This window comes from Sinohyriopsis cumingii, chromosome 15 (genome assembly GCF_028554795.1).
Source record: "Sinohyriopsis cumingii isolate HCF-2022 chromosome 15, ASM2855479v2, whole genome shotgun sequence".
Lineage (NCBI taxonomy): Eukaryota > Metazoa > Mollusca > Bivalvia > Unionida > Unionidae > Sinohyriopsis > Sinohyriopsis cumingii.
In genome coordinates this window covers 11,346,770-11,371,523 of record NC_142975.1, presented here as the reverse complement: position 1 = coordinate 11,371,523, position 24,754 = coordinate 11,346,770, and the positions used below count along the sequence as shown (strand labels likewise).

The 24,754-nt window shown below is 35.1% G+C and overlaps 1 protein-coding gene across 3 annotated transcripts in view; it reads right to left on the bottom strand.

Annotated features, from left to right (window-relative positions):
- The window catches only part of LOC149781261 (uncharacterized), a 34,894-nt gene extending 10,641 nt beyond the window's left edge, over positions 1-24,253 (bottom strand). For 2 of the 3 annotated variants that reach the window (XM_089935345.1, XM_089935347.1), the window contains exons 1-5: positions 23,985-24,253; positions 16,102-16,490; positions 15,045-15,145; positions 7,934-8,050; positions 6,009-6,140 (exon numbers count right to left, since the gene is read on the bottom strand). In XM_089935345.1, the coding sequence (XP_089791471.1) occupies positions 6,009-6,140; positions 7,934-8,050; positions 15,045-15,145; positions 16,102-16,372 (621 nt within the window). In that variant the 5' untranslated portion in view covers positions 16,373-16,490; positions 23,985-24,253. The other variant, XM_089935346.1, reaches the window with a different exon arrangement.
- Positions 24,254-24,754: the final 501 nt, after the last annotated feature.

The following is a 24,754-nucleotide window of genomic DNA, read 5'->3' as shown; positions in this document are numbered from 1 at the left end:
GAATTGTATTTCCTATTTCCATTGATTTTGCGGATCGTGTCCCAAACTTTCTTTATAGAGGAACGAGAGTTTAGAGTTGAAACATATTTTTTCCATGATGTTCTTTTACTTTGTTTAATCGTGCGGCGAGCATTGGCCCGAACAATACAGTACTTAGTTAAATTTTCGGGTGTTGGACGATTATTAAAATTTTTCAGTGCTTCTTGGCGTTGTCTAATGGCCTCTTTACATTCTTTTGTGAACCATGGTTTTGAGAGTTTTTTACCGTTTGGTGAGGACTTGGGAATGGATTCTTCTGCATTGTCGATTAAAACAGAAGTAAAATATTGAAAAGGGTTATTATCGTTTAAGACAGTATCCCTATTAAGTCTAGTTGTACAAAGTGTTTCAAATTTGGCCCAGTCGGCCTTCTTTAAATTCCAATGTGGAACTGCTTCGTCAATTGTAGCGTTGGTATTGTTAAGAGAGATTGGAAAGTGATCACTGCTGTGAAGGTCATCAGCGACCTTCCATTCATAGTCCAAAAGCAGCGATGGGGTACAAATTGTCAAATCAATACACGTGTATGTACCAGTTCCTGGGTGTAAATATGTCGGTGATTTGGTATTATATAGACACAAATCGTGTCTGGAAATGAAGTCTTCTATTTTGTGACCTCTGTCACTTATGTGATTTGAACCCCATAAAATGTTATGGGCATTAAAATCACCGAGTAGAATAAAGGGTGCGGGGAGTTGTTGAACAAGGTCGTCTAATTCATTTGTTACTAAATTGGTGTTTGGTGGTATGTAGATAGAACAAAAGGTAATCACCCAATGCAGAGTGACGCTCACAGCAGTGGCTTGTAAATTTGTGTTTAGAGGGATGACACTATGAGGGGCTCTGTTGTTCACAATAACAGAGACTCCTCCTGAGGCTCTGTCAACATTATGAGAGTAGCTGTTAAACAGGGAGTAGTTTTTAAGTGTGACGTTATCTATATCTTTCAAAAATGTTTCCTGAAGACATAGTACTGCAGGATCACGTTCGTTTAAGAGCAAAAGAATATCATTGTAGTTGGCTTTAAGTCCTCTACAGTTCCATTGTATGATGGTGTTCTTCATTACAAGTTTATATTGAAGATTCTGGAGCTAGGTTAGACCTTTCGCGGAGGCAATGTCTTTGGTTATTTATCTGGAGGATGGTTGAGAAGGATGGGCCGGGGAGTGATGTTCTATTTTGTACAAGCTTCCTGGCCTCTGGATACGGGATGTTGGATGTGTATTTGATCCTTTGGATTTCCTTCTCCTGTTTCCATATATCGCAATCTTTTGAATTTGCATGGTGTTCCTTGCCGCAGTTGACGCAATGCAGAGTGGCTTTGCACTCAGATTCCCGATGAGAAGGGTCTCCACATCGTCCACATACTTGGTTTCTGGAACAGCGGTCTTCATGATGACCGTATTTTTGACATTTGTAACATCGGAGGGGATTTGGTATGTATACCTCAACCCTAACTTGTAAGAACCTAACTTTGACAACTTTAGGTACCGTTGGTCTGTTGAAGGTGAGTATAATGGTGTTGGTGTCTTGCAGATCGTTGTTTCGTTTGATACGAATCCTACGAACTGCAGTGACACCTTCACTTTTCATCCCCTCTACGATGTCTTTGTCGCTGACTCCAGCCAAGTCACGGCAACGAATGACGCCTTTTGATGTATTTAGAGATGTGTGTGCGAAACAAGTCACTGGGATGTCATGAAATACCTTAATTTTTTGAATGTTCTCAGTGTGTGCTTTACGTTCGCACTCCACAAGCAGACCACCTGATTTAATCTTTTTAACGCTTTTTGGTTTGCCGACTAATCCAAGTATAGTCTTTTCGATTATAAATGGCGATAGTGCGGCTAGGGGTTTCGTTTCATCTTTTGATTTGATGACCATGAAGCGAGGAAACGATTGATGCAGCTTTAACAATTTTTCAGTCATATCATTATGATGTCTGCAATGTGTCAATTTACAGTGATGTCATGCTGCAGACATGTAGCACCATGTCCCACCCAGTCACATTATCTTGACAAAAGGCTGACCAGTAATACCGCTAACCTCTTAATGCTCAGCGTCTAGTGAGGCAACAGTTTGGACCATTTTTATAAGTTTTTGGTATGACTTGGCCTGGGTTCGAACCTGTGACCTCCTGCATCCAAGGAAGATGCTCTAACCATTTAGGTCCTTCATGTGGGCATTAGAGATAGTCTATAAAATGAACTATCCTGGGTTTTATTCAAGGCTTTCTCTGGTGCCATATCCAAAGACAAACTCAGACCAATGTTAGGTAGTGCTCTACAGTTTCATATTTTGCATAGGGTTAGATTTTTAAAGAAAAAGAATTTCCCTGGTTTTCATCACTGGTTATACTGGCTATTTAAAACAACCATGTATATCTTAGTATTGTTAAAATAACTTTTCTATTTATTCTGGGTGTAAATAAGGATTACAGAGCATAAAGCCTGGTAAATCCCAAAACTGCTAACTCCACTTATTCCTTTTCACTTCCTGAACTTCAGAGGAAAATTGTATAAAATAGAGCTGATCATTTTTTTAAAATTACATTTGACATATTTGTTAATTCATTCATTGCACATTCAGAAGCATGGTTTGTTAAGTCTGGCAAAATTCCTTTTCACTATTTTAATAACTGCTACATACAGTATATTTTAGACTAATTCAGGCTGATCTTGTCAGCAGATGGGTGATATGACGTGATTTGGATTTTTAACATAGCTTTAACAATTTTTCAGTCATATCACTACAAAGTACGATGTCTGCAATGTGGCAGTTTATAGTGATGTCTAGCACTGGGGCATCATGCCACAGACATGTAGCATGATCAGCAGATGGGAGCAGTCATTTTTTATTAGTTGTATGCTTAGATCACAATTTCCACAAGTACAATATCCAAAGAAATATCAGCCACAGTACATGAAAGTAACATATAGTATGCCAACACACTCTCCGTTGTGCATTTGGCAAATGTAAACAACTTCACCTTACACCTGTCACTCTCTCAGAAGTTCATAATATCTGTAGAGCACCCCCCAAAAATCTTAGCTGTCTCAACAAAACCATAAATGTGCCAAAGTTAGACACACCACAGTTGTCCATCAGAGAGGACAAGTTTCAGATCAATCGTGATCTGACTGGTGCATAGTTCTGTATTGCTATCCTTCCAACTTTCTTAAAGTTCCTTCAATTTGCAATCCTAGGAACAGTTTGTCACCTGGGCTTTCAAGCAAAGATTTTGTTATTTGCGATCTTCTATCTTTATAGATGAGCTTTTAATCATATTAACATTTTAAAGTTTAACTTTTATTTGGTGTAACTTCTATTTGGCACTAGATTATCAATATTGAGCTAATGTACTGTGAAACCACCCAACTATATAATACCTACCTACTGTGTGCATAAGAACATAAAACAACAAAAAGAACATTCTAAAAGAACATTCTTTTCTCTGATATCAAAGTAGAGGTACTACAATGGCTTATTAAAAAAAATTGTATGTTCTTTTAAAAAAAATAATTGTTCCAAAAATATGCTTGACAATTACTGCTGTCTAACCACTGAACCAGATTTTACTGGGTGAAAGTCAAAGGCTTTGAGTAACCTTGCAGTGATAGTCAGCAGTCCATGAATAAAAAATGACCTTGATTAGGCACAACAGCTAGGCAGGACAGGAAAAGCTTGCAGTATTCTCTTTGTACAATACACAGTTAACCTTTTACGGGTGACATAGTTTCTGAAATATGTGATCCATGAACCTATTTTTGCCAGAGAAACATGTGTGTCTTTTGGACTTTTAATGAAGCTTTAACAATTTTTCAGTCATATCAATATGATATCTGCAGTGTGGCAGTTTATATTTATGTCTAGCACTAGGGCGTCATACTGCAGACATGCAGCATCATGACCCACACAGCCATATTATCCTGTCACCAAGCCAACCAGTCCTAACACTAACCTCTTAATTCTAAGTGCCATGCAAGGCAGCTGCTAGTACAATTTTTTAAAGTCTTTGGTGTAACTCAGCCAGGGTTTGAACCCGTGACCTCCCACAGCCAAGGCAGACATTCTATCCACTAGTCCATTGGAGTAGTCTTGCCAGAGAAACAGATGTCTGCAAATTATACAGTACATAAAAGTGTACTGACTATTTTCTATTTATATCTGCTTTGTACCCACTGAAGTATATACCACAAAAAAAGTGAAATCTCTAGAATTAAAAGGCATATTCCTGAGTTACACTATGGTGTTGGGTAATAGTCTTTATTGCTTTACAACCCATGATGCTACTACCTGATGCGTGTCCTTGAGGTATATAGAGAGCTAATCCAGAAGCGAGCCATGTAGAATCCACTCTCAAGTTAGGCTGAATTAAAGTTATACCTGATGACAGAAATATTGCTAGAGACCTGACATTTAATTGGCACAGATTAAAGAGCTAACAGGACTCTCCACTAACTTGAGTGAAATATGGTCATTACACTTTGGGTGCTGTGCATATTGTATAGTATATCAACACTCCCAAATTCTTGTGATTTTCCAAAACTGACACATAAGTGGATTTGAGTCACTTTGTTGTGTTTTTGCATTCATTAATGTAAAACAGATATGCTAACTTTTGGCACTGTTTCCATTTTCCAGCAATTTTAAACCTCTGCCAAAGTACTTTCGAGTAACCTTAACTAGCATAGACACAACAATCATTATAAAATTTTTAACTGTATCATTATTTCAGAATCAACTGGTATAATTGTACTCTGCCTGTATGTCATAGTTAATAAAAACCAAAATTAACTTCAAAAAGCAAAAACATTAAACAGATAAAGATAGCTATAGATTTTTTAAAAATAATTTATATAATTTACAAAACAAAAAGTAGTCTACATCTTTCTTAAGAATTAAATGACAACATATCTGGCTTTTCCTATAAACACATGCTGGCATTTCTTGCAGTGCAATATACTTTCTGCTTAACACATTAACCCCTGGAGCTTTTTGTCATTTTTGCCTGAAAATCGATTAGGAAACATATTTTGAAAGCTATTTCTGAATAGACTCGAAAACACCAAATCTCCTGTCATCTTTCAATAACATAGTTGTGTTAGAAACATCATTTTTGTTGGCTATTTGACTTATGCAAGAGCAGAAGGGTTGAAGTTTTTTGTTTTTTTTGCTAAACGGAGTAATTATTTTTGTATGGAGACCACTCTTTATTCCAAATGCCTATCTTATCCTACTTTTTGCAAAGGCCCATCTGTCTGTTTGCAGTTCATACCAGTTTGCCTTAGATCTGAGACCAAAAAGTCTAAAATCCAGACACAAAATCGGATTCCAACCACAGGCAAATTTTGGGTAATAAAAAGTTGAGTCCAAAAAATGAGGTTTTTGTATCCGTATTTTGTAATGCAACTAGATATTCCTGATTATTTGGTATCATTGTAGAGCTACATCTGTGTACCTTTCTATAATACCACCCACTTTAGTGTATCATACTTGACCATGATGCTACAGAGCTCGGCAGTAGGCTACTACCTCCTGCCCTGTAAAGTCGTCGCTAGGGATTAATGTGTTAAAGACATATTGAAAAGCTAAAGCAAAGTTTATAAACCTTGCTGTATAAACAACGTGGTACCATGTATAATGTTACTAAACAACTAAAAGCCTTCTGAAAGTCATATATTTCTAATCATGGAACAAAGAAAACCTTTTACATATTAGCAAGGTTAAAAAACTGTGACTTTGACAAATAAAAATCTGTCAAAGAAAGGGTTGTATGTTAAATAACATTCAAAAATCTATCCAGTGAAACAGACTGGCCAAAAAAAAAATAAGCTTAAAAATAGAACTTCCTGGGATGATACCCAGAACATAAACCAAAATCTATGCACACCAAGATTGATAAAACTTGCTACATTAAGTGTAAGAGTGCTTACATGTTTAAAACACGTACTGGATAATTGACTTACTTCTTGTTTTCTCTTGACAATATCAATGGCCTTATAAATAATTGGTGCAAAACTGGTGGGTCCACTTAGCAGCACATTAGGGACAATTTGATTATATTTTGATAGCACATCCTGAAATCCTCGACAGTCACCCTAGAATAGAAATAAATTAAATTTAACAACTTTCATACCTAGCTGTTAAATCACTAATATTTGGGGTAAATATTTAAGTTACATGAAATATATGAATATCAGTGAAATGGAAATAAACAAAAGTGTATAAATATTTGTTCCAAGTCAAAGGAAAACACAAGTCTGATATGGCACATAGATCTGTATCATCTTGATATCTTCCACGTATTCATATGCAATATGAAGAATCCATTTGCCAATTTCTTTCCCCAAACATGGAACAAAACACAGATGCCATTTTAAGTGTTTCAGAGACAGCTTCATGTCAGCTTTCATGATATTTTTAGCTATAAACTGTGAACATAACTCAGACCCTTTATTTCACCTCATAATCAAAGCACTGCTCTAAAATAGTGTCAACATGCTGCAAGACAAAGTGTTTTACAATGACTCATCAAACTGTTACCACTGGAACATAAGGCTGATTCAAGTTTGTAATTACTTACAACTAGTTTAAGAAGGGTCACATAATAAATTTCAGAAACAAAACTTCAAAACAATCAAATTTAGATTGTTGTTGTTGTTGTAGGGTTTAACGCCCTTTTTCAGCACATGATAGGCTATACATGCCGGCCAGTATTAATGGTGGAGGAAGAACCTGGGAAAATCCCAGAAAGAACCACCGACCCACGAGAAGCTACTGGCATGCTTTCTCACATACACACACTGGCCGAATCGGAGACTTGAACTCACTCAAACAGAGGTGAGATGGCAGTGATCCGTAACGGAGAGCGCTTTAGACCACTCGGCCATTCGGGGCCCCCTTTAGATTGTTAGGATTATGAACTTTTCAATTTTTTTAAAAGCTGGTTTATTCTGATTAAGTAAATATTTCAGTACTTCTCAAACTAGATGAGTGGACTGGCAGAGATTGTTTTTCAACATTTTAATTATTTGAACTATTATTTAAAAATTATATAGAATTTTAACTAAATGAAGAAAATGCATTCTCAAAAAAAATCTACATCTGGTAAAATAGTAAACTTATGGTTTAAATTTTCTGCCCTGACTTTTAAAAGGAACTGAAAATTTGCAACGAAACTGAAAATTTGTACTAAAACTGGAAACTCGCAAAGCTGATTCTAAGAATCAGTGTTTCTCCTAGGTATGTAAGACTGATATTTAAATCTCCTTGGTGTCAGTACTGGTGATCAGATCATTTCAATGGTATCCAAATTATGCTAACTGTTTAACTGCAAAAGTATTCATATACTTTTGCAATGGCATTTACCTACAATGAAGTGATATTCAAAATTATAGCATACTGGAACTTTTATTGTTGCCATGGTATATTTTGTCACTGCAACAGTATAATTAATTGTTGCAATGATAATGTCACTGTTGTAATGACAATGTTTATGACTGCAATGCTAAAATATATTACGATTTCAAAGACACACAAAAAATAAACATTGCAACAATAATAATACCATTGTAACAGTAAAATAAACCATCGCAAGATCAATTTGGATGTAGCATAGAAAGACATGCAGGACCTATGGGACAGTTTTCTTAATATACAGAAGTTAAACCAAAGTACGATTTACAAACTCCTGTATAAGTTGTTTTGCATTCAACAGATTTTTTGGGGCATCATTTTATTTACAGAAATAAGCCTGAATCCTACAACTGTGCATCCGATAAAAGAGCCTGTAGATGGAGGGTATTACAACATCTTTGGCAACTCTTTCGGAATGATTAGCGATAATCATTTTGTTTGTGCAAACAGCTCATTACACAATAGATGAACATACCTCAGCTAAGAATGGGAAAACAGAATGGTCTCTGGTTGATGCATCTCCAAATCCAAAAACTGGAATCAGTCCATCATCATCTAATGATTCCAAAGTCTCTCCTAGGATTGATATCACCTGAAATACATTTGAACCTCAATTAATCAACACTCATTCACCTTGATTTTCATTTATTTTTTACGTATCTAAGCATGTAGATGTCGAGCCTTGTGTTCTCATTAAAACTAGATGGTTTTTCTGTCCATGAGGAGTTTGGATATAATGACCTGTATACAATATATCAGGTAGCCTGAAGTCAAATGTCTTCCTAGAGTCTAAAATCACATTTAAAAAAAATGAAAACAGGATAAAAAGCACAAAGCTGTGTACATAATATTTACATTAGTGAAAGTTATGTTTTTATTACATGTATTCACATAATTTAGTGTGGTCCACCTGTCTGTTTATATACCAGTAACTGCTTCTCCTCCTGAACAGCTGGGACGAAATTCACAAAACAAGGTACAGTGTGACCCTGCACACTCCATTATAAAATGAATTTGGATATAACACGATTGTGACGTGGCTCCTGAAATATCATATCCATGTACATTTCTCATGCATGAATTTTTTTTTTCTTTCTTAAAAATAAGAAAAGTAATGTGCAAAATGTTTATTATCATTTTGGGGAAAAGATCGTGCATGAATGTTATTTGTGTTTTCTAATGGAATGTGAATCACACATGAAGTTAATACTATACTTGAATTCATGGATTTTTTATAAACAAGTACAGTTTATAATGGATTTTGGATTGTACTACACATTGTTAATATGCAAGTGTTTTTCAACCAGTTAGTCTTAATGTAATTAAAAGCATGCATTTTTGTACCCACTTTTATTAGCAACCCCTGCCCACCATGTTTTAGGCAAATGAATCATTTTCTTTACCTAACTGACTTGGTTGACTATAACATGGCTTGGTCTATAACACGGTCAGTTTCTATGGACCCCAACTACCGAGTTATGACCACATCATGACTATCTCTGAGAGAGACTTGACTTTTGGGCCCATCCACAATTAAGTCTCCTGGAGAAAATTTAAACTCTAGGTACAAAATTAAAATAATATTGCACATTTTGCAACGAAACTTTATACATGTATATATAGGAGGAAGACAAAGAATATGTAACTGAATCTGAGCTTTAACCCTTTGGTCATGGTCTGGAGGGAAGTGGTTCAGGTATTTAGGAACATGTAACAACCAGATTGCCCCAATAGGTATATGATATACCTGTCTTGTGACCGTTCCCTATGTCTGTAATGAACTTGACCTCTGAGCCTTGAGAAGATGTAGACTTGGGTTAAAGTTTCATCACAATATTAAAAAGTGGCAGACTGGATACTGAAACTTCTTTACATTATTCCTTGTGCAAACTTGTCCTTGATGCAGGAAGTATGAAACATGAAATGCTCTCAAGATATATAAAACAGGGTGTATATTTGGGGTAACAAAGCTGATGTAACAGCCCCATTTCGCCTGTCATTTTCCTCAGATATGCAATGAAAACTAAGCTAACTTCACATTTTCTCTAATCCATGTCTTAAATCCCCTCTAGCTCTGGACCTGCAATGTTTGGTGTTCTTAATTTATATCAATTCACATCTTATTTTTCTCTTAAAAAAAGGAAATGTCAAAACATTTCAACATATTATCTTTATTTAATCCACTTCTAAGTCCTTTTACTGGGTTATTATGTCTGCAGTTATATTTCAACCTATGGGATTCTATCCAAAAAAACTTGCACATGAAGCTTTGAGTGCAAATTGCATGCATTTGTAGTCTAATCACAAACTAATGAATACTCTGTGGATTTTTGTTGTTGTTGTTATGGGGTTTAACGCCATTTTTCAGCATGATAGGCTATACATGGCGACCAGTATTAATGGTGGAGGAAGAACCCGGAAAACCCCGGAAAGAACCACTGACCCACGAGAAGCTACTGGCGAGCTTTCTCACATGCCCATATTGGCTGAATCTTAGACTCGAACCGCCGCAGACAGAGGTGAGATGGCAGTGATCCGTAAAGAAGAGCACTTTAGACCACTCGGCCACTCGGGGCCCCGAATACTCTGTGGAAGTTTATAGCCTGCTTTGTAGCAAACAAGTTTATTTCATATTTTGTCATTGAAAAGTAGGGACCATGTACTTGTAGTTTGACACATGTCACCCATTTTTGACAGTAACCTATTTTCACAGTACAGGGCACATACCAAGGTGAACATGGGAAATACTGTGTACCATATCAACGAATACATGCCAACCCCTGGCAAGGAAAAAGTGTAATCCAAGTGGATAAAAAGAGTAATTTGAGCAAAATGAGTAATCCACATATAACATGATAAAAATTCAATGACTACAAAATGATTTATTTATCCATCTGGACTTTTAACATCAATTACTGCTTCAAGTTTTCGTGTATAACGCTTTGAGCTTCAAAAAGCATTTTGCATTTCAAAACATTTTGTACCAGCTGAGACTATAAATGTTTTGCACACCAGTAGAGCACTATGTGCTGGGTTATTACAGAGCCCGGATCTAAATTCAGTTTTACTTGTATTAACAACGCTGAACAATCTCTCACAGTCAGCATCAGAATGATAAAGAACCAAAGTCAATATTCCTTTCATAACCTGACAAAGAAGAGGAAATTTATATCTTACAGTTATTGGGTCTTTTAGCTGGGAAATAAGATGAAAAAAATCAACTCTGTCGACATGAAGTACATTGTCAGGTAGAGTGCCAACTTGATACTTCAGGAGATCTCCATCTAATTTATCAGCAGCCTTTCCTGCAGCATGGTGCATCATATGACAGAGACAACCTGATATGAACAATGATGGAGACAGTCTTCAAAATACAGAATGCAACTCCTTTATGAATTCCAGTCATCACTAATGCAGCATCATCTGAAAACCCCATACAGTTCTGCCAATTTATATTTATTCAAAGCATTATCAAGCAAATAAAAAACTGTTTTCTCCAGTGGAATCTACTGTTAATTCTGGTAATGAAAGAAAACCACTCTGACTTTGCCCTTTTCATTGTCAAAGTCTCTTACACAGACTGAGTACAACTTTTTGTCATCATAATCACTACTCCTGTCTGTTGAAATATTAAACGGCCCAATTTTCATGGTTTCTGCAATTTTAAGTGAATTGTCTTCTTCTAAACAATATTAGATGATTTTGTTCTTGCACATGCATATTTTCAGGAAACATCTGTTTGAACAAAGGACCAATGTAGTAATCTACTGTAGGGGTAGTCCGTGCTCTATAAAGAACTTGGTACATAATGCCTCTGCATTTACAAAATCTGTGTCCACAATTTAGTTCTGCTATAAAAAAGTCACCATAATATTGGAGTTTGTAGAACAGCTAATTCAAGGTTTCTTTGACCACCATGACCAATATTAAAATCCTTTCCACACAGCCTGCAAGGCGCGTGAAGCTACCTTAGGATGGAATGCTGTAATATGTAATTCATGTATTCATCTCTGAAATGCTTTTTCATCTTTTCTAATCCATCTTTTAAATTATTTGAAAAACATTTTTGCTCTAACACACGCATCAACTAGAATAAATCTGACTTGACTTTTAGTGCCAAATACCTACAGACAGGTTCTGTACCAGATATGAATTTGAACAAAGGATCTGCGAGCAAAGGTTACAAGTTAGAAAACCAGTCTGTTCTCTCCTAACTAAGCCATACAGCTACTATAAATAGAAACCAAGGTCAAAAGTTTGAAAGCAGAACCAGCATGTTTCTTGGAAATAGGGCAGCTGCTATAAACAGAACATAATACTGTTAGGAAAGTGGATGCAAGTCTACATACATGCATATTCTTATGTTGTAGTTAGATAGAAGCTGTTTTTTCTGTCTGTGGGATTAATGAGATGTCAATAAAAGAGAAAACAAATTATTAATTTTTTGGGAGGGGGGATATATTGAAACGAATACATTTTGCATAATGCATAATTTAGTGAAAAAAAGCGTTAAGATTACACCAAACGTGTAATGGTTGGCATGTATGTCAATGTGATCATAAGCAGTTATTCATTCCAGAGTCAAATCATTTGCTCTAAATTTATTTTATCTAAATACAACTGAAAAAAACAAATCATTATGCGGAATTCTTAACTTAATGATTACACAATGTACAACTGATCAGTGAAGTGTCATAATCACTAGACCTAACACAGCAACTCATATAATGTCACACGGGTTATACAGTGGAACCCCGCTATAACGCGATGATCGGGGTCCATAAAATCGGATCGCGTTAAAAGCGGGGTCACGTTAATGCGGGGTTTTACAATATTTAACTTTTTTTCCGAGAACATATACGTGTATACATGTACAGTGATCAAAAGTCGGCTTATCATCAGATGAATATTAACTGGAATGCATTAATTAAGATATATTCAAAATAATCGAAGGCTATTATATTTATAGGTTATTACTGTGCATTAAAAACATTTATTAATTTTTATTTGTTTGAACGATAATACAGATTGACCGATAATACCAGACTATCGCTATATCATGAAAAGTGTATCAACACCGTATGCTACCGTGCCGTCGTGGCATGCAGTTCATCCATAATGGATGTAATTTCATTGAAAATCGTACAGATTTAAAATATTCAATAATTTTGTAATAGTCTGAATTCGTCGTGTAAAATATAGGATGAACAAAATATTGAAACCATTTACTTGCCGTCTGATATCGTACGGTCATTGCATGCAGCTATTCCCGGGTCTACATACGGTGTCTGTACAAATTTCATACCGCTAAAATTTTATTATATGCGACAACTGCAAGAATAATTAACAATCAACGCATGATTTCAGCGTGAAAATAACTTTTATTTCAGATTTTGTGAACATCAAAAGAAACATGTGAAAACTGCTAAATTAATATTTCTTTTAAGTTGAGTAATGCCAATGATGTGTCGACGGATGCGTTATTATCTGCTACCATTCCCTTTATCATTTCACGGCGATAATTTTGTTTAAATATGGAAATTATGCCTTGGTCAAGTGGCTGGATTTCTGACGTAGTGTTTTTCGGGAGGTACGAAACTTTGATCTTGCCATCACTGCTGACAAGATTTTCCGCTGGGGGGTGGGCAGGGCAATTATCCAGCAGGAGGAGAGCTTTTTCCTCCAGCTTGAGTTTTCGTAAATGAGCCCGAACATCTGGAACGAATGTTTTGTGAAACCAGTCGTCAAATATGGAGCTATTCATCCAAGCATTCTTGCTGTTAGTGTACTGGAATGGAAGTGCCTTCATATTTACATGATGAAAACATCTGGGAGCTTTCGATTTTCCAATCATCAGAGGTCTGACTTTGTGGCTGCCAGACTTGTTAACACAAAATAAGAGAGTCACTCTGTCCTTCCTCTTCTTGAAACCTTCTCGTTTGTGACTGTCAGTCTTGGTTGCAAGGGTGCGATCGGGTAACATTTTATAACATTAACCAGTCTCATCGCAGTTGTAAACTTGGTCGGCTGTGTAGCAACCGTCCTCCAGCAACTTTTTAAGCCCAATCGGGTAGGAATTGGCAGCCTCTTTGTCAGCGGAGCGGATTTCCCCAGACACAAGAACTTGGCTGATAGCGTGCCTTTTCTTGAATCTGTCTAGCCAGCCATTACTCGCCTTAAATTTGGAATCATCTCCATTGATACGGCGATCAAATTTCTCTGCTTGGGCTTTCAGAATTGGGCCAGAAATTGGAACACCTTCTGAGCGAGCTTGTACAAAAAATTGGTACAAAGCTGAATCTAGGACATTGTCATTAGCTAACTTAACCCTTTTACGCTGTAAACCAGTTTCCTCTTCAAGAATGTTGGGTAGACTACGGAGCTTTCCTTCATCTGTTTTCCACCCTCGCAAAGTGGACTCGCTGATTCCTAGATCTCTGGCAAGCTGAGTTTGTTGTTTGCCCTTCTTTAGTTGATTTAGGGCATACAGTTTCTCTTTAGCAGAAAACGACTTGCGTTTTTGAACTTGCTTTTCCATAACAGTAAAATATTTTTTTTATATAAGCAAACAACGTACACAGATAAAGCTCAATAACTAAGTAATGAAGGCCTGCAATGGTTACGAATCACTTTTTATATAAAACAAAATTAAGCTGAACGGATGTACAATTTCATACCCTTTTAATTTACAGATAATAAAGTGGATATTATTTACTTTCAACTGTTTGTTGTTTGATCACACCGCCAAGCACAGCATACATGTTGGCGGCTTTCGTCCTTTGATGTTTATTAAATTGTGCGACTCTTGTATCAACCACAACTTTGTCTGCTGCTTGGCTGTGATTGCAGTTAAATAAGAAGCCCATGTCGGCTATTGTTTGAGCAACGACTGTATACAGAATTCATGGAAGACAATCACAAAGACGATTTACTGGCTTTACTCATGGATCCGTAATAAGTAACACTTCCGATAATGTTTACTTCGGCTTAACAATTCAAAAACCTAATGAAACCAGTTTTCTCTTCTAGAGTAGAATACGGAGCTTCACCACAACCTGTTCAAATTGATAAATTTCACAAGCCAAGCGTTGTACACACTATTTCTCGTACGTTATATATATCGTATTATTTTAGAATTCATACACGATCACTTCTCCAAAATCACTTAAAGAACCAGGATAAATTGTTAAGTTCCGATCGTTTATTATTAAAAGTCATACGCGAATTCTTCCACCAAATTATAATAAACGTTTTACACACTATTTCTCGTACGTTAAACAAATATTTTCACGGTCCGATAAAAATACACGTAAATGAATTTCAAATTTCAGGAACCATGCCACGATCATATTATTTTAAAAGTCACAACTAATCTCATGCCTAAAATGAAGTTAATTTCTTGTTTTGTTTTTTTTTACTTTTCTCCAAATTTTTTTTCTCCATGTGTGAATGAATATACGAAATTTCGGGAGCCATGCTACGACCGCGTTATATCCGAATTCGCGTTATGGCGGGGCGCGTTATAGCGGGGTTCCACTGTACAATTAATCAAAATGTGTTGAAAAACAAAAAATTATACACCTTACCTTCTGATAAGGGTTTGGATTCAGCATGTCCAGATGATGCAGATTTCTTCCCCCATACGTTTTCAGACCCTGGTGAACATTGCTGGCAGTAAAATCTATACCTGATGAAACATAAGTTAATAATATGTCCTCTGTCCAAAATATATAAAATTACTTTTGTTGCAAAGATCATAACTTGAATATAATATATATAAATTAACAGCATTTATGCCACACAACTGGAGCAGAGTTCTAACCCAGGTCTATCCCAATCACTTGCTGATTGTTCTATCAACTTAGCCCTACCAATAATTGATATCCCTACCAACACCAGTCATTCAATTTTATTTTTTACTATTTTTAAACATCCATCAGCTAAAATAACCTTTTAAAAATCAGTAAAAGTGTATCGTAATTAAAAGAGTTTGATGTGTCTGATCTCATACTTTGACAAAATTCCACATGGGAGAAAGTGTTTGTGATCACTATAAAGCACCTCAACATAACACTGACTGATTGACATAACTAAGGTAATGGATTCCACTGTACTAGATGAATTATATTTTCTATATAAACACAATGTACTCCAGATTAAGGGAACTTCAACTATACCATGGTAGACTTTCATGCCTTCTTATTTCAGCATTACAGTAAGGGACCACAAAATGAAGGAAGTTTATAAACTACAGTAAAACATCTTATCTTTGAACAAACACAAATACAAGCTTAATATACACATCCATTTACAGCCTGACACATTAGCTTGTCTTATTACATTATCCTTTTCAAAATGACCAATTACCATGAAAATATCTATAACAGATCCTGATAAGTCATGGTAGTAAACATTCCAAACACTGACTCACAATTTTCTTAGACACACTGAAAATACATACAATCTATATGGTTTTAAGTGATATTGGGTTGTTGAACCCTTAGCTTTATCAAAATATCAATTGTGAAAAAAAGCTAATTATTTAAACATGTCACAAGTGATCATCATAAAGTGATGCAAAATGAAATTCATGGAAAGATTTGCAACACCAGTAAATTAGCCCCAAAGTTCTGAATTTATTACCAAATATCAAGCTGCATGACTCCAGTCCAGCATTCCTCAATGCATCCCTAACATCATCTACTGTTGTGAATTTATCTAATATGACCTCAGAGTGTTTATTTGAGGACTGAAACATCCTAAACATGCTGCTCTCTTGGAACTTGGAAAGATCGGGATACAATCTCTCACTGCGATTACTTTGTTCTTTCCTAGAATTACCACTTCCTCTGCCATAGAACCAGTATAATAGAAAAACAATAACTCCAAAAATGATCAGGCTTTCTATTTCCATGGCCTTCAATGTCTGGATGAGAAATCCAATGTTCTAATATAACTTTAAAAAGTGAATTTAATAAAACGCAATGTCTTCTCTGTTTCAATGAAAACTCCGGGCTTGTAAAATATGACACCTGAAAAAAAAGAAAACAATTTAATACATGATACAGAAACTGTGCAAACTGATAAAAGTTGAATCTCATGGTTTAAACAAAATTAAATTCACCAAAAAATATGATAAGGATACATCAAAGACCATATACAAACAGAAACATTTATAATACAAATTGAATTGCCGATTCACTTGCAGATTATAATACAAACTGAACTGCCTATTCGCTTGCAGATATCATGCCATAAAAAATCATGATTTCCCAATTTACTAACCTGGGTTGATATATACAAACTGCATTTTCAATGCAAGTCTTTTTTTCTTTAACACATTTTAATATGTGAATGACAACATTAAGTAACATTGCTGGTTCTGTATAATTACAAAATAGCTAACGTTCTTTTAACTGCCTGGATTAAGTCAGATTTGATTATACTCCTACATCATTTATTTCATCCATCAAAATCCATGAACATGCTGGACCACCCCCACCCCTTTCTTGGCTGTAACTCTAACTGCAATATATTTATTGTTAGAGGCATATCTTGAACCAAAACTGGATCACTGTAACCTAATTTCTAGATTTATTCAGCACATAGCGAAAACTATGTCCATCCTGATTCAATCTTTCTACCAAAGACCACCAAAACTGGAATGTAGGTGCATCTCAAGGTATAACAGTCATGTGTTCTGTACCAAAACTAGGTGAATGTTACCTAAATTTAGTGAAGACTGCTTAAAACTATAGATTTATGCTTCAAAAGGTAGGAATCTTGTGAGTTCCTGCTCAATGCATCTCACTAACATTCTCATTTCTAAATGATCATCTGCTTATATGTTATGAGTCATTATTCAGTTTCCTTTGCTTAATGGTTTTTCAACTTCGCCGCTGGCCAAAGTAGATATAGCATCTGCTTTGTATGTGAGAGGTCGCAGGTTTGAACCCCATCTAAGTCATACCAAAGACTTATAAAATGGTACTAGCAGATGCCTCGTTTGGCACTTAGCATTAGAAGGTTAGTGTAAGGACTGGTCGGTCTGATGTCAGGTAAATGTGACCGGGTGGTACATCATCCTACATGTCTGCAGCATGATGCCCCAGTGTTAGACATCACTATAAACTGCAACACTGCAGGCATCATAGCAATATGACTGGAAAATTGTTAAAAGTTATGTTAAAAATTCAAACAGCACAAATAGTAATGCACAGTTCGTTTTAGTATAGTTAACGCCAATAATTTTAACCAACAGATGATATATGTTGAAATTTTTAATCAAAAACATAATTATACATAAATATACATTGCTATAATTTCATAATGGTATACAAAGAATAGTTTAAGATTCAATTTTTAGGTGTTTATATCAGCTCTAATGGCATGTGCATTGAAAATACCAGAATGGTCAGAAAGATAAATCTGATTTGTTGATTGTGTTAAAAATGACAAACGTGGAAACTTGTAATATTATAGGTTCATATATATATTTTCTCTATGCATACATTTCTTTGAGATGTTTAGGTTTCTAAGGTTCATCATTCACCACACCACTGTAGCCATTATACTGTTGTTTTTTCCCAATAAATTTAAACTACTGGTAATATCTACATACGATTAAGTTAATAAGAAATATGTGACAATATTAAATAAACTTTAACCACAACTATTTTTTTCATTCTACTACTGAAAACTTCACAAAATAAAAGAAACATTACAGCATGGTAAGATCTTACCCCATTTTTTCTGGGATTCAATGAGCTCAATATCATACAAATGGTACATAATCTGATGTTCATAAATTTGTATTACATCTCAAATTTTCAAAAATTGTCATAGTTATTATAAGTTGTTACAGTTACCTAGCCTAGAAATGTCTGATTAAGGCAATTAATCTTCGTATAAATGAAAATAGTTTCTCATATATACTGAAGTGAAAAAACAACCTTCCAGGGTTAAAAATAAGATTATAACTTAAGACACCAATGGAATCTTTGTCTGACAATTTTATTGAATTTATGACTGAAAATATTCAGCTGATGTTGTTGATGTTGTTGTTGTGGGGTTTAACGCCATTTTTCAGCACACGATAGGCTATGCATGACAGCCAGTATTAATGGTGGAGGAAGAACCTGGAAAAGCCCTGGGAAGAACCACCGACCCAAGAGAAGCTACTGGCAAGCCTTCTCACATACCCATATTGGTCGAATCCTAGACTCGAACCCACGCAGAGGTGAGATGACAGTGATCTGTAACGGAGAGTGCTTTAGACCACACAACCACTCATTCCCCCCTGCAACTGATGTTATAATTGTGTGATAATGGAGATGTCAAAGGGCTTACTATGTTGAACATTGTGATCAATATATGAGAGCTCATTAATGGACTGAAGTTTACCAGGATGCTATTTTTGCTATTCAACTTAAGATTCTGAAACATATTAGACTACTCTCTCATCCAGATGTAATGATTTAAGTTGTTTTTTTTTTATAAAAATCTTTGTTTCTAAGTTTTTAAATTTGGGTAACCTTAATTTTCCTGTTAATGGAATCCATGACCACACCTGCATTATAAGAGGGGTAACAGTTATACTGAGGGACTTTATACTGAGGGAATAATATACATACATAACAATGGAAGTCTAAGTGATGGTAATGAAATTCATGGTCACACCTGCATTATAAGAGGGGTAACAGTTATATATCGATAGACTTCATATTGAGGGAATACTATATATACATATCAATGGAAGTCTAAGTGATAATAATGGAATCCATGACCATACCTGCATTATAAGTGAGGTAAGTTATACTGAGGGACTCCATATTGAGGGACTACTATACATACATATCAATGGAAGTCTAAGTGATGATAATGGAATTCATGACCACACCTGCATTATAAGATGGGTAACAGTTATACGGAGGGACTTTATATTGAGGGACTAATATACATACATATCAATGGAAGTCTAAGTGATGGTAATGGAATTCAAGGTCACACCTGCATTATAAGAGGGGCAGCACTAAGCAGTATACTGAGGGTTTCATAATGAAGAACCACTGTATAAACATATTAATGGAGGCATTGTTTTTTTCATTGCATCAATTAGCATACTTTCAGAGTTTGTTTGGAAATTAAGATTTATGTTGCATATAAAACTGTCTTAGTCACCGGAAAATAGTAATTAATTCAGGTCAAAATCAATGAAATCACAGTTTATTTTCCTTTTATCACTAATCAAACAACTACAACCATAACATATATAAGATCTCAAATGGGTAACTATTTAATATTGAATTTATGAAATCAGCTGAATAATGTCCAGCTTTTGCCTTGGCAAAAGCGAGATATTATTATTTAATGGGTTTCATAAATTTAATATTAAATCATTACCCATTTGAGATTCTTGTTATCACATAGTATAGTTCAGAAGAAATCATTCAGACAGAAAGAAGAATGATTAATTTCGTTCATTCTGACAGATACTGTACCTTTCATTTGTTGTGCATTAAAAATAGTCCCAAACAAAGTTGAAATAGTAAAAGTATTTTTGATAACTATAAATCAAAGAATAAGCATCCATTCAAATAAACAGAACATTTTACAAAAGATGAAACATTTGTTTGATATGATGCACAGTACCGGTTTGAGCTGGCCTACACAACACAGTGGCAGTGTTTATGTTGAAATTCAACATCACAACTAAACATTACATTGTTGCGATATTTTTGTGAAAAGATTGTTGTTGTTGTTGTTGTGGGGTTTCACGCCATTTTTCAGCACATGATAGGCTATACAGTATTAATGGTGGAGGAAGAACCCGGAAAAACCCCAGAAAGAACCACAGACCCACGAGAAGCTACAGGCAAGCTTTCTCACATACCCACATTGGCTGAATCCGACACTCGAACCCACGCAGACAGGTGAGATGGCAGTGATCCATAACAGAGAACGCTGTAGTAGACCACTCGGCCACTCGGGGCCCCGTTTGTGAAAAGACTACTGGATGCAGATATACACATATTTACTGTAATGTATTTGTGACCGGATATTTGCAGTATTTGATATGAAACATCAACTGTACAGAAGATGTAAACAAATCCCTGTCTGAGTCAGACTTGCACAACATATTTACCATGTATATATGCAGTGGTTGGATAAAGTTCTGTCAGTTTGGGAGACCGGTATATATGTCTGCATTCTTCTGTGAACAAAGGTTTAGTTTATTTACTTCAGTAAGTTCACATTTAAACCAAGCTTGTATATCAGGTGGATTTCATGCCACAGATATACTGTCCATCTATCACCACCACCACCCTAATTATCATCTAAGTAATATCGGTAGTTTTACTTGTTACTGTTCTTTACTTGGGGGTTTTGCCAATTTTCAGGTTATGATATGTTATACATGACATAACAAACCCTTGTGGACATAAATTGCCAATATTGAAACAGACGAGACCATTTTTTCCCCAATTCCCTTTTGTGAGTCAAATAAAAAGAATAGCGTCCAAAAATGAAAACAAACACTTCCAGAAGGTGGGGTTAAAAGTTTTTCCACACTCGCAGCCAATCAGTGAAGAGAATACTGCACGATAATTTCATGGGCTTATTTGGGCCTATCAGAATCACATAAAGTGATATATTCACATATATAATATCAAAAATATTAAACGGCACACACTATAGGCAAAGGTTACTGAAAATGTTGTTGTTGTTGTGGGGTTTAACGCCATTTTCAGCACACGATAGGCTATACATGGTGGCCAGTATTAATGGTGGAGGATGAACCCGGAACAACCACTGACCCACAAGAAGCTACTGGCATGCTTTCTCACATACTCACATTGGCCGAATCCTAGTCTCGAACCCATGCAGACAGAGGTGAGATGGCAGTGATCCATAACCGAGAGCGCTTTAGACCGCTCGGGGCCCCAGGCCGACAATGTGGTATATATATATATATATATATATATATATATATATATATATATATATATGTATGTGTGGTTTGTAGACCAACACTTTGATCTCTGCTATTTTTTCTGACATTAATGGTAAGAAAAAAAAGAAAACAGATCTACTTGTTGGTCTAGTCTTCCCTGATATTTGTATTTTTCGACATGACCAAAGTAGAACAGGGTTGACTTGTTACATAATAAGACTACTTGTTGGTCTAACAATAACAATTTTTGTATTTCGACTAATTCATTATTTTTAGTAACCCCTGAAGAAGAAAAAAAGCGTGAACAATTCGTACTAAGTTCAAAATTGCTAACTAGAATTATGAAACATTTAATTCTGTGCTTATTTCAAATATCTTTTCTTTGTTCCGGTGGTTTCATTTTTGTTCCGGTAATTACCTTTGGTTTTGGTTTGTTCCGGAAAATCTAGGGAACCGCAGTAACTAATTCTACAGTGTAAGACATCTACTCTGATATTTATATTTTGTTGTGTCGATCTCCAAAAATCTCCATAAATATCAGGGTTGATATCTTCCCTGTATGACTACACTAGTCCTACATGTAAGACCTTGACGTTGATATTTATGTTTTGAGCTTCTAAAACAAAACCAACATGTGCTACAGTACATCTTACAGGTTATTGGACAATTCGGCCCAACTTGGACCGAAAATAAGACAATTCGGCCCAACTTAAAAGACAATTCGGCCCGATTTTATAATACAACTGACAATAGTTTTAACAAGTATTTATTTTTAACATATATTTTGACAATTCTTATATAATATGTTTTTACCGTATAGTTCAAAATCCTTGCATTAGGTAACTTAATTATTCATTCTCATTTTAATTTGTTTGTAAAATAGAATAGGTCGAGAATAAAATTTGAAACATTTGGTGAACTAGATAAATGTTCTCCGAAGTAATAATGGTTAGGAGCTTTCTGATATCTTTAGGAAAACCGTCCCAAAGATAAATATTACTGTGGAGAAAGGGCGTCTGATAAAAAGAAGTATAGTAGAGATGGACATGATGCTTTGGGAGTTACGTAGACAATAATGAGATGTGTAAGAAGGTCGATTTTGTTAGGCACTTGCCCACTTGGTCTCAAAACCTTAATTCTCAAGCAAAACACATACGTTACAAGAGATCTTCTCCTATTTGAACATATCTGTTATGATTTGCAAATAAAATGATACTGGGAAAATGGTTGAAAATTGCATAATTTGGTATTTTGCGATAATTTGACATAAATTTATTCAGGACATTATAGCGTTTTGCTATTATGAATTACGAAAAAGACAGATAAATGTGCACAACGTAAGAAGCATCTTTACCAAAATTTCTCATATTTTAAATTTCATTTAAATTGATAATAATGAATATTCAAAACAACAAAAACATTTTAAGTTGTCAAATTAATACCATTCTAAACATAACAGTTTCCGATTTAAAATATAAGTAGGAAAGTTTAAACTCTGTATACCTTTCCAGTCACTCCAAAAATATAACGTGTGTATCAGATACATACGACAAAAGACTGTTCATTAAATCTGTAATCGTTTTCACTCAGCTTTCTTGGTTCCCTTTTGGTCATGAAAATATGGCATGAAATTATTACAAATATGTTTGGTTAACCATATTAAACACGTACATTCGTCATTGTAGTTATTTCTCCTGTATGTGACAGATGAACATCATCATTATTCACATGATCATTGATCTGATATAATCATTATCACTTATTTTATATTTTATAAGAAGATAAAATGAGTTTAAAAAATTATACTTAATGAAGTGCTTTCACGAAATTTAAAATAAAATAAAATAACTAATGTATTTTATAAAATGTTTTGTAACGTAGAATGGTAACGTATGTGTCGTAGTGTAAAACACGGATATATTTTAAAGTTCAAACAACTTAAATGTACACTTTTGTGTAAAATTAAAATGGCCTGAACTTATATAGTCTCACATATAGAAAACAACATTTGTTGCCGATAAAAGTGAGGAGTTCTGGAGAATATTATCTGTTAAGTATTATTTGACAAATCAATATAGATAATTTGACCAGACGACTTAAATTGAGAATGTCATTGTGCAGATGCATATATTTTTTTAGCATAAATAAATTAATGCATTTATGTATTTTAATTAGAAAGCGCAATATGATAGTTTGTGTTCTCTCTCACACACACACACACACACACACACACACACATATATATATATATATATATATATATATTACATAGTATCTACTTGCTGTTTGAAGAAAAATATATTTATACAAATATCGCAAAGTTGGGCCGAATTGTCTTATTTTCGGTCCAAGTTGGGCCGAATTGTCTTGGGCCAAATTGTCTAAGTCATCTTACATTGTAGGACTATAAGTATACATGTGAACATACCTAATTTTCGATGTTTTCCAATTCTCCCGAATCTTGACTGCTAATAGCAGACTGTTCAAATAAATTCCATTAAAAATAAGATCTACCTCAGCAAAGAATGGATAAATATTTATCATAAAAAGTATAAATACATTTTATACTAACGTATCTTAGGTTGGGCCAAGTTCAACGAATAGAACAGCGATACGTCAACCTTCTGCTTATGGACTCTTTAAAGTAGAGATGACTAACGTAATGTTGCATCAGTTTTTTAACTTTCGTCACCGAGTAACCTAATGAATAAGTTAAATTCAATGTTTTATGAAAGTACACGATACTTGTATTTCTTAGAGCAAACAATTGGATAACTATCAACATGGAGTCACGCGAAATTTCAAGCACAACAATTACAACGACTGTCAACAAACGAAGCGTTTGCAAGACAAAGATGTTCTTAGCAAGGTTGTCACAGTCAGTTTAGGACTCACGGTACTAATTCCACTCCAATGGTAAACATATGGAAACACTGTCATATTCAAAATTCAATAACTTAAAATTTATGGGTGCTGATAATGACACCTATAATTTTTCGTGCACATCTAACCTTGGTGCAAGCTTATGTGTGGAGAACACCATATGACCCGCGGCAATTTGTTTACATACATGTGCATGAAACACGTGTTATTGATTCTGCACCAAATGAATCAGGTGCTACTTTCAGTATTGAGTACTCCTGAGTCAAGCCTGTAAAAATGCTAAAGTTGCATCAGTAGAAATTTGTCAATATTTTTCTTACATTACATATAGGATAAGCTCTCAAAAGATATTTTTCCTAAAATTTTAGTTTTCATTATTAACCAATTATGGACCACCAAACCTGTAAATACTCTATCATTTCTTCACCCATTTCTAGACTGGTTCACAGTTCTTCCGTA